The 17,134-nt window shown below is 39.6% G+C and overlaps 2 protein-coding genes across 3 annotated transcripts; both read left to right on the top strand.

Annotated features, from left to right (window-relative positions):
• The first annotated feature begins 833 nt into the window (after positions 1 to 833).
• LOC135617755 (selT-like protein) lies at positions 834 to 10,820 on the top strand. The gene is made up of 4 exons (XM_065118325.1): positions 834 to 1,156; positions 1,253 to 1,323; positions 2,464 to 2,779; positions 10,521 to 10,820. Exons 1-4 carry the CDS (start codon positions 944 to 946, stop codon positions 10,635 to 10,637), a joined length of 717 nt encoding a protein of 238 aa, XP_064974397.1. The 5' UTR covers positions 834 to 943; the 3' UTR covers positions 10,638 to 10,820.
• A 697-nt stretch (positions 10,821 to 11,517) lies between these two features.
• Positions 11,518 to 15,829, top strand: LOC135585005 (metal tolerance protein 1-like). Of its 2 annotated transcripts, none has more exons than XM_065118323.1 (2): positions 11,518 to 11,612; positions 14,187 to 15,829. In XM_065118323.1, exon 2 carries the CDS (start codon positions 14,187 to 14,189, stop codon positions 15,450 to 15,452), a length of 1,266 nt encoding a protein of 421 aa, XP_064974395.1. In that variant the 5' UTR covers positions 11,518 to 11,612; the 3' UTR covers positions 15,453 to 15,829. The 2 variants fall into 2 exon arrangements, with proteins under 2 accessions (XP_064974395.1, XP_064974396.1); XM_065118324.1 differs by lacking the exon at positions 11,518 to 11,612 and adding an exon at positions 11,726 to 11,922.
• Positions 15,830 to 17,134: the final 1,305 nt, after the last annotated feature.

Here is a 17,134-nt window from a genome sequence, read left to right as displayed (position 1 = left end):
ACCCAAAGTAACAAAAGCCAATGATATACACATCACATCTAACAAAGAAGTATGCTGACATAGTCGACTTAGGTATCTATATAATATAATCAAATTGGCCACAAAATATCCATTTATGACGTTATGATTGAATCAATTATAAAACATTCATCTCTCATCATATGACTGAATTGATCATAAAGTATCTATAATTGATGGACATGATCAAATTGGCCATGAAGCACCCATCTAGGATAACACAATCGAATCAACTATTAAGAGATCATCAAAACAATACAACCAAAATGATCATAAAATGTCCATCTATGATGATGCAATTGAATCGACGACAATCACCTTTCAATAATGATATAATCATATCAGTTAAGAAGCATCCCCACGATGATGCACTTCAATCATTCATAGAACGTTTATTTACAATGATACAATTGAATCGTTGTTCGAAAATATTCCTCAAATTCTTTGAACCCATTTCTTAAATATCAAGCATTCCCTCAACATAGTTTTATAGTATCATCATTTAGAATATTCAACTTTCTAATACTATAATATATGACAAGTGCGGAAGTAAATCTCAATTAATTTTGAACTCTGTTTCGTGTTTAATAATTTGATTAGATAAATAAGTTATATTAAAATTTACTAGGATAAAAATATTTAAAGTTTTAATAATATTTTAGGTACTTTATTTTTAATTTTTTTAAATCCAAACTATATATGAGTATGGTGATAGTCAATTTGAGTTATTTTGATGATGATGATGATGATATATATATATATATATATATATATATATATGTATTAAAGCTGTTATCTTATGGAATGTTTTCCCTCATTTCTTAACAGCTCTTATTAGCTATATTAGTTGCTTCGAATTGGGGCATTCCGAGTTCCGAGTCCCTTTTGTTGATTTCCCCGACGGGCGCCGCTCTGATCGCCATCGATGGATCGCGTGCAGCTTCTCCTCCTGGGGTTTCCTGTCTTCCTCTTCTTCTCCGACCTCGTCAATCTCTTCTCGACCTCACCGCCCCCGCCTCCTCTTAAGCCTTCCTCTCGCCTCCACCACCCCCACCCTCATCCCCACCCCCACCCCCACCCCCAACCCCACTCCTCTCCCTCCCATCACCAAACCGCCGATTTCCCCACCACGCCGCAGGTACCGGTTGTTACCATTCCCTCTTTTTTTCGGAACAGAAAATTTCTGTTATGGTACTTTTGATTCATAGGCGTCGCCATGTGTTTGACTCTGCAGAATCCGGAAGTCGGTGGACTTGGTTATGGCACCACGGTCGAGTTGAAATTCTGCGTTTCCTGCTCTTATAGGTATCAATTATTCTCCTCTTTTAATTATTGCTCGACTCTGAACTGTTTCATCAATGTTGGATTTCGATAAAGATTCGATCTTGAAGCTTTTGTTGATAATAATATATTTACTCTGAGTTTTCTAGTGATTTTAATTACAAATATGGATTGAAGAAGGGGAAAAGATTGATATATTATTGAATGATTTTCTGTTTGGTTACCAAACAACTAGTTAATATGATCATTGCTCATCCGTTTACTTCCAACTATCTTTATGTAGATTTTACACCTCTCTGGACTCCTAGTTAACTGGTTTTAGCAAATGTAAGTACTGTTACAGATGAAATCAGTATTTTCATAAGTAGAATTATTGTACAACTAATGTCATATAATTTTCTTATCTGTAAGTCAAGAATAGAGATATAGGCAAATTTATACCTTCTTATCTGGTTTATTGAGTTGAGGGATGCTTCTATACCATTCCTTATGGCAGCTGGAAATTTAGCTTTGCGTTGGGAACTAGGTGGATTTGTCACCTTGCGTAGAAGTCTTGATCGGGTGGAATTATGGTTGCTGCATGTGACCTGAAGTTTTTCGTTAAGATATATGATTATCATCATAAATATTATTGAACAAACATAGGATGAGGATGGCTGCCGAGAGATTTTTGTATTTTAACTTGATAGAAGGAAGAAGTGGAAAGACTGCATGTTTATACTACTAGTTTGAACTTATATTACTTTCATCCGAAATATCTACCTGATTTTCTTTTTTCTTGCTGTATTCCCCATGCTTTATTTTATTATAACTGCAGTCAAATTCATAAGTGCTGGTTCTGTTCTTTATTCCATTTTTGTGAGGAACATGTATTTCACTGTTTTCTTTCTTCTGATTGGGACTTCGAGTACTATCTTTGCTTCATTTGGTAATTGGCCTAAATTCTATGTTTGTTCTTTGAACATGAAATAGAATTCTAGCAGTAAGAGATCCTACAGCTTGTAAGTATTCTACGTGGATTTACTCCGAAAAATGGTTTTTCAACTTGATGAAATACGAATGGCACTGATTATTTTATAACATGATTAACATATGATTCATCTCAGAATATGAGGAGTTTTCATTTGACATCACTTGGTAATATGAATATTTTATTTGCTTCAGGGGTTCTGCAATGACAATGAAGAAAATGCTGGAAACTTCATTTCCTGGGATTGATGTGATATTGTCAAATTATCCCCCAGCCTTTCCAAAACGTGTACTGGGCAAAGTTGTCCCTGTTCTTCAAATAGGAGTTATTGCAATTATAACAGCAGGTGATCAGATATTCCCTAGGCTGGGCATGGCTCCGCCTCCGTGGTACTTCTCCTTGCGTGCCAATAGATTTGGTGCTATAGCATCGACTTGGCTTTTTGGCAATTTCTTGCAATCAACTCTGCAGAGTTCTGGTGCATTTGAGGTTTACTGTGATGGTGAATTGGTAAGAGATGTCTCTGACCCTTTAGAGTGTCTTTTGTGATTTCTTGTGCTGCCACATCATGATTCCACTTGTTGAATTGTATATTTTAAGCAACTATGGGATACTCCTGCTTTTATGTCCATTGCATTTGAGATGTACTCTGTTCATGCATAATCTATCTCAAAAGCATTTTAAATATTTCAAAAAACATATTGTTTGACCTGTTTTGTAAAATTTGAGCAACAATATGCAATGGCGAGAGTTGATCTTTACTCTCTTCATTGACAGAAGTATGGTGCATTGGACTTCTCTTTGGAATAATTTGTGAACATTTAGTTTTTTATATTTTCATTATTCGCTCTAATTACTGAAGAAAATAGGATGACCTTAGAAATTTACTTATATGATTTTTTTTTCAAACACATTTTTGTTACACATAAGCATGGAAGCATATATAGGTAGGTAGATCCATGCATGTAGTATGATAAAAAGAGCATAGACAAACATATATAGCATGTAGATATAAGCATTATTTGGTACATGCATATATATGCAATATAAGTTGGCCTTCTTTGAGCATATACATATGTGTGTGTTGTTGTGTTTTTCAATTCACTCTACAAGAAGGTTGTGATGTACTTCAACATATCTACGGTTCTATTGCTGAATTTTTATCTGCACTCTTACATGATAAAGTTGAATGTTACACAACTACCCTGGATTTGTTGTGTAATTAACGTAGAAAGAAGTATGTTAGAGGATAATATATGGCTGCTGTGATAAAAACCAGCAGATGGTTTTGATCTGAATGACCCCACCTCACTGAAAGAAGAAATGAAGGCTGTTTAGAGAAAAATTAAGCTTCTATTATACTAGTTTTAAGCAAAAAGAAAAGACATTTTGCGTTTTGATTACAAGAAAATAAAGAAATAATGATCCTGTGGCCTGAAATTAACATAAATTTAGTTTTTCAAATCCAACTACACCACCAGAAGGAAGAACATATGTTCCAATTGTACATGGTAGACAGTGCCTTCCAATTATTGAGTGTTGGATCAAAATATGGACAAAAGGATATTTTGTACCTCACCAATAGTGGTGCTAATTGGGTGTTCATGTAGGAAAGGATCCTAGCAAGGGTATTCTGAAAACATGATTCATGATTTCTATCACAGAGGTACCTAGTTGCTGGCTTTAATATTAAGATATTGCCATCTGAATAATACCTGCCATGCTGCATATTTTTTGTGGCAAAGTTTTGTTATGTTCAGATTCAACCATATTCGACCTCACATGACTCAAGCTTGCCATAATCACAGGAATAACATGTCCTGTAGTTCAGATTTGCTAAAACATTAATTGCTCCATGTAAGAATTTGACATGCTGTTTTGGTCTATTTGATCTACTGTCATGTAGATGCAGACACTTCCGACCAGTGTCAGGCCTCATCTGCAATTGCATGATAAAAATAATATATTTTCTTTCTGCATCCACTTTGTGTTGTTTAGTTATAGTATAATAACTTTAAAACATTATTTGGCTTTGTGTTAACTGAGATTTTTTGAGTTGCTTAGTGAGTAACAAGCTCAATTATTTTTCTGAATAGACAATAACAAATTGTTTATGAGGTAATTGTTCTATAATACATGGTTGCTCTTTTTGCAAATTATAATGCAAAACATCATTCACGAATTAGCTTATCTGAGCACTGATTTCTTTTGAGTATTCGGTGATTGATCATTGAGATTGGTCAGTAACCAATTACCATCTCCATAAAATCCTGCTGGTGATCACATCAATGGAGAAAAGGAAATGATGGAAAAAGAAGGGGGAGAAAAGGAGAGGAGAGGGAAGAAAACAAGGGGAGATATACTTACCTGAGCTACCAGTGCTAGATTATTTGGTTGTTGGATGCCACTTGTAGGCTGCAATTGTCCCAGAAACATTTCTCACTGGCTGTTGCTACTTAGATGTTGCATGTTGATGAAAGAGAGAGGGAAAGTGAGAACATGGAAGAGGTCACAATTTTTTTATGAGGGAGAGGAGAAAACCCTTGACCCACAACTCCTTTTCCCATATATTATTTTATAAAAATATAATATTAATAAGGGTGAATTCTTGGAAAAAGCCCATAAGTATGAGAAATTTTCAAATAGTATCCAAATTTTGAAAAATTCTCACAGAGCATTTTTTTTTTTCAAAATGATCATTTTGCCCCCATTGGACACTGCATCTCTGCCCTGCCAGTTGCTCCCTCCTATTGGGACTTGCCCATTGATGGAAGTGCAACCTCTGTGGCCCCTCCACGGCCAACAATGGAGGCTGAGGGCTAGAGCAGGCCCCCCCTCCCTTTGCCTACAGCAGATGGCGAGGAGGGGCTATGGGCAACAGCGAGGGTGTGCCGCCTCTTTCCTCGCTGGTGGTGGACAGCAAGGAGGTACACAACCAGCGATGGAGGCCACGGGCGAGAGCGGACTGCAACCCCTCCCCCCCTCTCCCATGCCCCCTCGCATTGTCACGGACTTAGTTGGTTTTGCCTAAGTCGTGCGGTACCTTTACGAGTCCGTCCGCAGAGGTCAGCCTCCCCGAAACCTCCCATGGTCCCTTAGGACCTACAAAAGAGAAAACGGGTTAGAGAAAGCGCCTTACTCGGGATCCACAAGTAATTATTTCAATAAACACTTCATAACCAATGCAAATTACAAACAAACTTTACAAGCTCTAAACGGTTGCACAACAAAGGATCCAAATGGTCCACTACAGATCGAAATCTCTCACAAGTGTCCACATGACACAACCTTTATTTACAAACCTAAAAAGGCCACCAAACCCAACTAAATCGGGGCTGTTAAGCCTTCGACCGTCCCTTTACATACTGTATAAAGCATGAATAAACCAAAAGACATGGACATACATGAGCATTACATTAAACACCCTGTTTACAATTTTGTCCGTGATATTCTCCCCCACTTATTCCTTCGACGTCTTTGTCGAAGCCTTTGCCGACATTGCAACTCCTCGCCTTTACTGAGTCTTCAATCTTCTACTCCAGCTGCAATGCGCCTCTTGTTTCTCAGCTGCTCTCTGCTGCTGTTGTTGAGTAGTCAAACTTTTGATCCGCCATGCTGTTTCAATTTGTCAATGACTCTGACTCTAGTGTGGGGTTGGCTGAGTTGTGTTGATCCTTGTTGGTTCCTGCGGATCCTTCATATGAAGGAAAAGACCATCCTTGGTATGTGCTAGTCTTTCAAATGTCTCATGTTATTTGAACTGGGTGGATGTCTGTTAGAGCTTTAACGAGCATCACCTCGCAAACTTTTAAAGTTTTTGAGTCCTTCCTCCACAAAATTTGCCCATCGATTCTTCTTTTCACTTAGTTGTCACTTCCAAGTAGGTTCGCATCACTTCCGCTTTCGATTGGCATTCTGTTGGGAAATGAAGCAGATAATCTACTCTCAGTAGCACTGATTACCATTGGTGAGGATTTGACAACTATTGTCTTTAATTCGATTTTTTCGAAGGGTCTTTGAACCTGTGCAGAGCTCCTCTGCTAGATATATATAAGAGAATTATGGTACTCGGTTTTGCCCATTCTCTTAAGAGTTGAGAAAGCAAAGGTTACTCAACTTCACCCGTCTCCTTGAGGGTTGTACTCCATGCATCGAGCTGGTTACTAGCCTTCGCTCGCTCTTTGCTCACACTTCCAAAGCACTTGAAGTGTTTTCACTCCTTGCGTTGAGTTAGCTACTGTGATTCACCTTCTCAATGCCATCGAACTTCTAGAATGCAAGAAGTTTTTACCTCAACTTGGAGCAAGTCTCTAGTAGTTTTGGTCGCCTTTAGGATTGTACCGTCTTCTCCATCTTCTCTGTCGCCTACTCCACTGAATAGCAAAGGTATAACACCACATACTGCCTGCTTCGTTCCTTGGTCGTGCACTCTTGCATCGACCTACAGACCTTTACTTTCGGCTATCTTTAATGAGAAGCTAGTTGACACCGGTCTTACTAAGTTCTTTGGCCTTTGCCCTTTAGTCTTGTCTCGGTACTTAGAGTTTGCCTCTGTATTCTCCACCAACTCGGCCCCTTTCACGACCAAGCGTTCTCTCTCTATGAGAACAAAGGATCGATGACTTCACGGAAGTCCCGCCTCTACAGTACTATGGCGCTGCCATGCCCATGGCCCTACTATCCGTCGCCTCGCATTTGCATCACTTTCTTCACGATCGGTAGATCTGCCCTTTGGTACTGTGGCACTCCTCCGAGTCCACCTCCCTTCTAACCGATGGTTGGTTTTGGGTAGCTAAGTCCCTTTGGACTCGTCATCGCTTCCTCGCCCCTTTCGACCCCTTGCTTCAACACCTCTATGTTCTCCAAGCAGTTTCCCTTGGTCAATGGAAAGACAGATTGCAACTCCCATGCATGACCTCTGCCATCATGTTGTAGGGTTTGCATCGATTCTGTTCTCCTTAGTTTCCTTGGTAGCAACGTTCACTTACTCGGCTTTGTCTTCTGACTTACCAAGCGCCCTTAAGCGAATATGAGCTCTAGAGCAGTTCAACTCTCCAACCGCTTCGATCATACTTCTGTATGATCAAGTCTCCCCCATGGGACTCACTGATACTTGCATTCGAACTTTTCCCTCGATGGTACATAGCCCCCATGTGTTGATGACCAAGGCTTTCATCCGATGCAATATTCGATGCACGCACAGAAGACCCGCCTCTACGATACCATGACATTCACTCCTTGAATCAATAACCTTTCTTACCGTCGTGTTGTTCATCGAAGTGGAGCTTCTAGTAGCTCCCGATCATACCTTATAGTCCCTCACGGGATAATATTCGTGTGTATCGTATTGCCACAAACTGTTCCACCACGATCCGTTGCACCATGTCGCCTCCTGGTGACATCTTCATTATATTCTAATCCTCGTGGGATGAACTCGGATTGTAATCCCTCTATGTGTGGCCTCTGCCAATATATTGCAGGGCCTCTTCCACTTTCGATTGTGTTCGCTCCTTTGGCAATCAACCGTCGTCCACCCGCTCTTGGGTCACACCTAGACGAAGCACCGCTCTAGGACAGTCCGTCACCTAGTAGCTCCCGAAGTCAATCGACTTCGCTGAAATTGTTGCACCATTATCTGGATCCTGGGCCTCTGCCCCTACCAGCACAATCTCCGCTGCGCACCGCTCCCTTCATGACAACTTGAATAGCAGCACTGTGGCATAATCTTCAAGAGTACTAGCCTCCGCGTCCTCTTACCTCGTGTCAAGGCCTTCTGAACCCAACTTCACCTCCGCAAGTTAAGTCGCCTCAATTCCTCCGTTAAATGCTTCTTTGAGGTAAGGTGCATATGTTTCGAAGCTCCCTTCATCTTTTGACAACATGTAGAATGAGCCAGCTCGATCAGAATGAGGGATCAATGGAACGACATGATCCCGCTCTTGCCTCTGAAAGAGTTTATGTCCTTGACCTCTGTCCAAGGAAAACTCCATGCCTCTGTTCCATATTCCATCTTCTATGCCGGCTCCCTTCATGTGGCTTGGGTACTTCGTCAAGTTACACCCAAGTTGCTTCGCTCCTCGTTTTTGTATTGAGTTGATGGTGGCCCTCGTGCCCACCATTTCACGGGTCAACCCTCCATTGAGTCCGATCTCCATATCGACTCCAAGGTGACTTCATTTGTGTTGCCTTGGATCGCTCCCCCACTTGATCTCGCAATGCATTATCCCAAGCGAGATCATGCGACTACTCCTCACCGCTTGCTTGGTCCGTTAAGTTTTGTGAAGTTTATTTATTTTTTTTAAGTACTCCTCAACAAACTGTGTATTGTTTTGCCTCCCGCAAACGCATTTGTTAGATCGTGACTCCACGTTAATACAACCCCCACTGCACCCCTCAAGGCCTAGCAAAATGCTGAACTCACTGCACACTTCAGCCTACCACGGACGTATCCTTCTCATGCGGAAGAGAAAGTTTCAATGCTCCATGGCACCGAGTTTCGATCGCCTTGGGATGGCCACGAACACTCCATCGTTCGCATACAAGCCTTTGCATGAGTACCGAATTCTTCGAGTTAGTAATTCCCCTCGCCTCTATGAGCTTTGCATAACTCTTTCAGTCGTTGAACAACTCATTCCACCTTACATGGTCTCATCCTTTATCAATCGCCTCGCTTGCCTTGAGCACCATCAAGTATGGTTGCCAACGTTGAGCCGTAGCTCAAACTCAGCCATCCTAACCTTTGTGCGCTACGCATTCTTCCCAGCTTGCTTGTCCTCGTGGTGCCTCTTGCGCGAAGGATTGGTCATTCCTCTGAATGTCAATCTCAGATGCCCACTTCTTTGAGCGACTCATTTTCCCTACATCTCCATGCCCGCATTCCCCTAAACGATTGCGCGTGCTGGCTGCCCTCAACACAGACCCGCTAGGTCCCCCACGTTTGTATGCCAAGTGTTTTTATGAGTGCTTGTCCCGCTCCGGTACCATGTCACGGACTTAACTGGTTTTGCCTTAAGTCGTGTGGCACCCTTGCGAGTCCGTCCGCAAAGGTCAGTCTCCTCGAAACCTCCCATGGTCCCTTAGGACCTACAAAAGAGAAAACGGGTTAGAGAAAGTGCCTCACTCGGGATCTACAAGCAATCATTTCAGTAAACATTTCATAACCAATGCAAATTACAAACAGATTTTACAAGCTCCGAACAGTTGCATAACAAAGGGTCCAAATGGTCCACTACATATCGAAATCTCTCACAAGTGTCCACATGATACAACCTTTATTTACAAGCCTAAAATGACCACCAAACCCAAACTAATTGGGGTTGTTAAGCCTTCGACCATCCCTCTGCATGCTGTACAAAGCATAAACAAACTAAAAGACACGGATATACATGAGCATTACATTAAATACCCTATTTACAATTTTGTTCGTGACAGCGCAGCAGATGGCAATGTGGGGCTATGAGCGACGGTTGTCTAGCAGAAGAGGTGGTGAGTCCGATCAAGGCAAGGGTAAAATGGTCTTTTCACATGACCCGGGGCACCTTGTGGGAACTTTTCAAAGTTGGGGCGCTCTGTGGGAAATTCTCAAACTTAAGGCCTTTTTTCTTAGAATTTACCCTATTAATAAATTACTAAAATATGAATATTTATTGTATATATAACTTTTTACTATTGTTAGGCTTTTTATAATATTATTTTTTGGATCTGGATCAATGGATCGGAGCAATCACAGATCCCAGGACTGCTCTCATTTTGGAATCATGCAAACCATGGTTCATTAATTGGAAAGTCAGTTTGAGAGTGTTTTTCTTTATTATTAGATCATATAGAAAACGTTTTGACCATGCATCTTCCAGAGTGAGGATAGTTGTCTTTTTGTGAATTCAACGTATGACTTGCTTAATGATCTTTCGTTGCGAGTTCCTATCCAGAAAGTAAGACAATATGATGTAAACTATGTGAAACCTGGTTCAAGATATCATGTCAAAAGTTCAATCTGCCAAAGATCTAACTTGAAAACTTGGAGATGAGAATAACTGTAGTGTATGGTATGTGATTTTGTTGCCTATCTGATTTCAAAATACCTTTGAAGTTCGAAATACATTGAATGAAAGCAATCATGATTTTTTTTGCAGGCATGGATTAATAATCTGTACAACAATTGATAAACTTATCTGACATTTTATTTCTTGCAATTGTCATTTCTTTGCTGCTTGATTATTCTACATATATGTTTTTGGTTTCCTTATTGTAGGTTTTCTCCAAACTAAAGGAGCAGAGATTCCCTAGCGAGTTTGAGTTGAGGGAATTAATCGGTAAGAGAATACCTGATTCTGCATTTGGGAAGAACCTTGGAAGCGTTTGGTCTTAATTTACAGGCAATCCTTTCCGCCATGTTAGCAACTCTGAAGGGTGTGTTTTAAGCCACGCAAACTAATTTCATCATCCGATGGATCTCTGCCATGTTTCTACTTTTCAAGTATCAAACTCCAATATGCATGTCTATCACTTGAAACATATAAAACATGATTAGATTGTCACTTTATTCACACTATGTTGCTGTGTTCTATTTCTTTTACCGTATGATGCTATTTTCATGTCATGCTATTTCTTTTACCGTATGTTGCTGTGTTACGGCTTTGTTGTTGTTGTTGTTGGAGTTAGTTTCGTGACATTGAGAAGCACTCAGAATTAATTTTTTGACATTGATCCCCTCAAGAGATTTCCAGTTCTTTGTCGATAAATCCACTTCAACACACTCGCGGAGAACAAACACTGTCCAAGTACAAAGATTTCGAATCCATCCTTAGGGCTCTATCTAAAACAGTTGCAATGCCAATATTGAGAACTGTATCCAAACAAGGTCTTCATTGAATTAAGTCTTTCCTAATTTAGTAAGACATGATGTGTAGATTCGCTGGGTTGGATTCGGAGCAGGTGCGGGCGTTTCGAGCGAGCACTAAATTTGGACGTTTGACTTGGACTGGTCAGAGTCTGAAGAATTTTTCTTGCCAATTAACATAATATGAACCATTAAGGTGGAATAGATTAGTCATGAAATTTAGGAGATCAAATACGGAAGGTCTTAATCTTATAGAAAAAATTATTATTTTTGGCTCGGAAATTATGATCACCCAAATATGACTGTTGTAATTCATATTTGGATCTGCTCCTCTTTTATCGGGTTCGGATCCTTCGCGTTCTAATTCGATCCGATCCGATGTGAGCCACAGAGCGTGAATCTTTCTTGTCGCTTGAGCATTACAAATCATTATGTGCTCACGGCGTCTTGGAGTCCGCGGTGCTGTTCAACCCTCCTCGCTTTCCGCAGGGATCGCTCGCGCAGGTACCGCTGCAGTGGCTCGTGGCCCCTTCCGTGTCCCCTTTTTTCTTTCTCCTCTTTTGGGTGGGAGCGGCCTGATTCTCCCCCCCCTTTTTCCTTCTTATTCCCCCAGGAATCACCGCTGAATCCTGATTTTTCGTCGAAAGATTCGCTCTTTGGTCGTTCCACGAAAGCAAAAAAAAATCTCATTTTGGTGGAAAGAATTTGTTTCTTTGAGTTCCGATCTTCCAATAAGCACTCTATTGACTCCAGTTTAGATTCGAGTGTTTGATGTTTGATTTGAAGGAGAGAAAGTGCGGGCTTTTGTGACCTGGTTTGTGTATATTGTTTTTTTCTCTTCCTACATCTGTCTTGGAATTCCAGATATAGTTGGGTGAATCTTGGATTTGTTTGTAGTTCGTCTAATTTGTGTTGCTGTAGAGTTCTGTGTGATCCTTTGCTTGTGTACTCTTAAGAAGAATTTTCTTGCTTGAGTTTTTTGTTCTATCTAATTTGTTTTCTGTCTTTTCAATAATTTTGTTCCGAAATTTATAAACCCTAAATCTGGTAGTTAATGATGTATTTTTGTTCTGGTTTTTGCCATCCCTGCTGTAGTCTGCTTCGAATTGATTGTGCCTTTGATTTTTTTTTTCTTTTAACAAAACCAAATGCAAAGCATATCTTCACAGTTATGGCATGCCAGCAGGGTTGGATAGGATGGGATGGGATGTAATGTGTAGGAACGTATGTAGGACTGCAGTATATGTAGGAATGTATGTAACATGTACATATGTATGTATACATGATCTATGAGCCTGCCTGTCTGCACTGGCTGGGCTTGGACATTATAAACGATTTCATCGAGTACTAATTTTTACCTGTTTTATTTGTCATGCCATAAATTATCTGTATTGTATTGCTCATTTAGGTTGAGACCTACAATTTCCTTACAGTTGAGATACAATATCAATTCCAAACACAATGATCTTTCAAGTGGCCGAAGTTTTAGGTTGCAATTGCTTGATAGTATATTTGTTGGGCTTCATTACGAAATAAATATGGCTTTGATTATTTTAGTACATGTAACAAGAATTCCAATTCTTATCTCAAGGAATCCATCGGCCTAATGGACTCTAGCTGTGGAGCTATGCTAGCCTGTCATTTTCTGAAAGAAGTCATTTTGTCTATTATTTTATTATTTTGAGGAAGAAAGCTTATGATGCACTATTTTCATACCTAGATATATTTGGTTCCTCTCTAGTTGATGTCAAGGGATAGCACACAAGTATGCATGGTTATTTTGGTCAGTCAGTTTCGAGTCACCGCAGATCATATTAGGTGCCTGTCTTATGAGCTTTTGTATGAAATTTAGTATATGTCTTATGTGTTCTTAACAGAAACCTGTGCAGATTTTGTCCATTCATGTTCTTGTAGATGGGCATGCCTATTGAAGCTGTATCTAAGGATTAATGTGCATTTCTTGCGAAGGTTCATCCACGTGCATAACTAGCAGCGTCTTTAGTTGTCGAGTTATGTGTAATATTTTTACATATGCCTATCTGAAGCTTTTGGTGTCATTTTTGTTGTAACGTGCTCCATAATGCATATTCTTTTATCTTCTTAGACCTACTGAGCTAATGTTAGGATGTGGCCAAACCCTCTACTTTCCAGTTCTTATTTGGTCCAGGTTTGCCTACTTGACCATAAATGGGCTAAAAATAGGGTCAATTATTCATGGCTCTGCCTGGCAACCTGTTGACCCGTCAATTCATCAGCCCGGTGGAGCTTAACAAGACTTTAATCCGGTACAAATTTTGTCCAGCTTACCTCCAGAATTCCTTTGTGTAAAGGATGACTGTACATAGTTTTGGAGAAGGGTGTGTACCTTTTCCACCATTGGAAGAGAGTGAACAGCTGAATCCCCCTCGAAATGGGTGTGGAAAATGACCTTCCCAAATCAACTCCTAGTCAAGAAAGAAGAGAGTTGGCCGATTATCCTCACTAAGAACTTCTAGTAGTAAACTTTTTTTTTGTATAATAAATTTACTGACTTTTGTCAATATTTATAGTAACTAATTTAGTTGGTCAAAATAGATCTAATTTATGTCTAATTATTTTTGAGTCCCAGTATGTGTATATGATATGTAGCCAAATTATTTTATTATTAAGATATGCATTTTAAGGGTTTTAGGTGCCCTTTCTAGTGGGTTTTGGCAAAGTGACGAGATTAACTTTTCTCACAAACCCCTATATTTATTAGAAAGCCATAAGCCTAAGGACTCATGTTTGGATGCAATTTTCTTTTCTTTTTGAATAAAATTATATTAGTTATTGAGTTCTCTAATTGATAGCTTGGAAGGTCCTCTCCTCCTTGTATTGGAGAAACACTTGTTCGGAACACTATCTCTAACAATTAAATGTACTAGTTCTAATGGGAAGTATCTAATATCTATAGTCATCAAATTTCTGTATTGTTTAGTGTGTTTTTTTTTTCACTTTTGTTAGCTGTCATGGAAGGTGATGCTATTTTACAATTTTTATTTTCCCTTGAATCCTTCTGCAACTTTAGTATCCTAACAGTTGTTTCTTGGCTGTCAGATGGAAGCACAGAGTTCCCATTCCTCGCAGATCATTGATATTAATTTAGATTTGCCAGGGGATGAACCTAGCATAAACCGTAACAAGATATGTAGTGGCAGTGCATGTGGTTTCTCTGATTCCCGATCAAACTCAAAAGATGCCCAAGAGAGATTCACTTCTATGCGCAAGCTACTAATAGCTGTTGTCCTATGCATCATTTTCATGTCCGTTGAAGTTGTTGGAGGTATTAAAGCAAACAGTCTTGCAATTCTGACTGATGCGACACATCTCCTCTCCGATGTTGCTGCTTTTGCCATCTCATTATTCTCCATATGGGCATCAGGATGGGAAGCAACACCACGTCAATCTTATGGCTTCTTCCGTATAGAAATTCTTGGAGCTCTGGTGTCTATCCAGCTTATTTGGCTCTTAACTGGCATCCTAGTTTTTGAAGCTATTGCAAGATTGCTCCATGACACAGGTGAAGTGCAAGGTGTCTTGATGTTTATTGTATCAGCCTTTGGTTTGGTTGTTAATATTGTTATGGCTGTCTTGCTTGGACATGACCATGGCCATGGCCACGGCCATGGTGGGCATGATCATGGTCATGGCAGCCATGGTGATGGTCATGATGAGCATGGCCACGTTCACAGTCATGTAAACCATGGTCACACTCATCATCATGATGATCACGATCATGATCACGAACATGATGCAGAGCATGGTCATAGCCATGCCACTGGCCACAATCATGCAGAGGATTCCAGAAACAAGGAACATCTTAAACCTCTGCTGCACCAATCTGAAGAAGCCCCAGCCAGCAGAGAAGATGCTAAAGAGAAAACAAGAAACATTAATGTGCATAGTGCCTATCTCCACGTCCTTGGTGACTCCGTCCAGAGCATAGGCGTGATGATCGGAGGGGCAATAATATGGTGGAAGCCTGAATGGAAGATAATCGATATGTTATGCACGCTTGTCTTTTCCGTCATCATTCTGGTAACAACGATCAAGATGCTTAGGGACATACTTGAGGTCTTGATGGAGAGCACCCCACGGCAAATCGACGCAACCAAACTTGAACAGGGGCTTTGTCAGTTGGATGGTGTTGTGGCCATTCATGAGCTGCACATATGGGCAATCACTGTAGGGAAGGTTCTTCTAGCATGCCATGTGACGATCACTCAAGAAGCAGATGCTGATCTTGTACTCGATATGGTGATTGGGTATATCAAAAGGGAGTATAACATCAGTCACGTAACCATCCAAATAGAACGGCAATAGATCCAGTTGTGGCTGACTGCTGCTAGTGCTAGATAGTTTCCATTTCATGTTCATTCTTCCATTGCTTCAACCGGCTATTATTGTCTTTTGCTTATGCTCCTCCTTCCTGTGGTGATGTCAAACTGCAACTGATTCAAGAGTTAGATGGTTTGGATGGTTCTGTGGTACATCTCTGGCTGGTATCTACTGCAAGTTATTCCAAAGTGCAGCCTTTTTTGTATCTCATGCCATCTATCATGTGGTAGTTGGTTGACTTCCCATTTTCAGCAGAATTTTGTATATGTAGCAAGAACATCATGTCAGTTTGTGCTGTAAAATGTGGTTCATCATTCCTGCAACGACAATGCCTTAATGTGGTTCATAGTACTTTTTCTTGATGTTGTCATGATGTCACATATGCTTTGATATACACATTATCTATTTCTTGATCCTGATTCTTACATAGATCTACTCTTGACTCACTTTCTCAGTTAAAGCAGGCATGTAACTTTGTTACATTGTAGGAAGTGAAATAACTTTGTTGCTGTGATTGAAGCTGACTGACTCAATAGTACTGTGGTGATCTGATCATTGATCTAAATGGAGGAGAATCTTGTTGGGCTCATTCTCTAACCCTTCGATTATTTTGTTGGCAGCAACTTAATTTTGAGATGGTACAGATCCAACATGTTAAAGCTCTGTCCTTTTAATTCTGTCCTCTTTGTATGTTGGGACATTGGCTGGGAATCTATACCTTTCAGACAAGTTGTCCTCATGCTATATAATTCTCATTGTGACCTCTGATACGTCCACATCTGTTTCCTTCTCCCAATTGCTCGTCACTGGTTGTCTTTTTCATACAGATAATATTCATTTCTTTATTAAAGTGTGCCAATTTTTTGTCAGTAGTAATCCTTTTTTTAATACAAATAATAATATTTATTTTTTTATTTTTTAGTGGTATTTATTTTTTATACAAATGATATTCATTTCTTTATTTTAAATATACCAAATTCTTGTCCATGGTAGTCTTTTTATATTAATAATATTTTTTATTAAAATATATTAATTATTTACTAGAAATGACATTATATTATTTATTTTTTATTATCATTGTTCGTAGGTTATAATAATATTATATTTTTATTTGAGCCATTTGCACTGCCTTCAAGTAACTTTATATTATTTTTATTATGATGATCAATATATTATAATAAATTAATTTTTATTTTTTATTTGGGTGTTGTAATTTTTAACTTATTATAAATGTCTATTTGATCAATATATGTTTTTATTATGTTTTGATTTTATTTGACTCATTTATAATATTTTATTATAGTTAATTTGTTAGAGATAATTTAAATAATTTTTAAATTATGAATTTTTTTAATTTCGAAACTGAAATTATGCATTAAAAAAAATTCGTCACTCATTTTAATCCGCCGATATAATTCTTGACGCAGCCGTACATCGTTGCCGTCCGTTTGTGACGGCTCGCCGTGATTGATCGCATGACGATCGTTTATGCGTCCCCATTTATTACTTGTGTTCATCTCGTCCGCCCAAATTCTTCTACAAATCACGACACCGCAATCGAACGGCTCAAAATACCCACCAATGCAACACGGACGGCAGATGTGGCTCCACCCGTGGAATCTTCCCCAAGAAGTTGGCGCTCCTTCGCTAACTCACCACCGCGTCTC

Source organism: Musa acuminata, chromosome BXJ2-7 (assembly GCF_036884655.1).
Source record: "Musa acuminata AAA Group cultivar baxijiao chromosome BXJ2-7, Cavendish_Baxijiao_AAA, whole genome shotgun sequence".
Taxonomy (NCBI): Eukaryota; Viridiplantae; Streptophyta; class Magnoliopsida; order Zingiberales; family Musaceae; genus Musa; species Musa acuminata.
The sequence above is the reverse complement of the archived record's forward strand: the minus strand, read 5'-3'. Positions and strand labels throughout refer to the sequence as shown.

Excerpts from the sequence above, each read along its gene's own strand:
- LOC135617755 (XM_065118325.1), top strand. The coding sequence starts at position 944 with ATGGATCGCGTGCAGCTTCTCCTCCTGGGGTTTCCTGTCTTCCTCTTC. Across the intron at positions 1,324-2,463 it reads TGCGTTTCCTGCTCTTATAG|GGGTTCTGCAATGACAATGA; the intron begins GTATCAATTATT and ends TATTTGCTTCAG. Across the intron at positions 2,780-10,520 it reads TTTACTGTGATGGTGAATTG|GTTTTCTCCAAACTAAAGGA; the intron begins GTAAGAGATGTC and ends TCCTTATTGTAG.
- LOC135585005 (XM_065118323.1), top strand. The coding sequence starts at position 14,187 with ATGGAAGCACAGAGTTCCCATTCCTCGCAGATCATTGATATTAATTTA.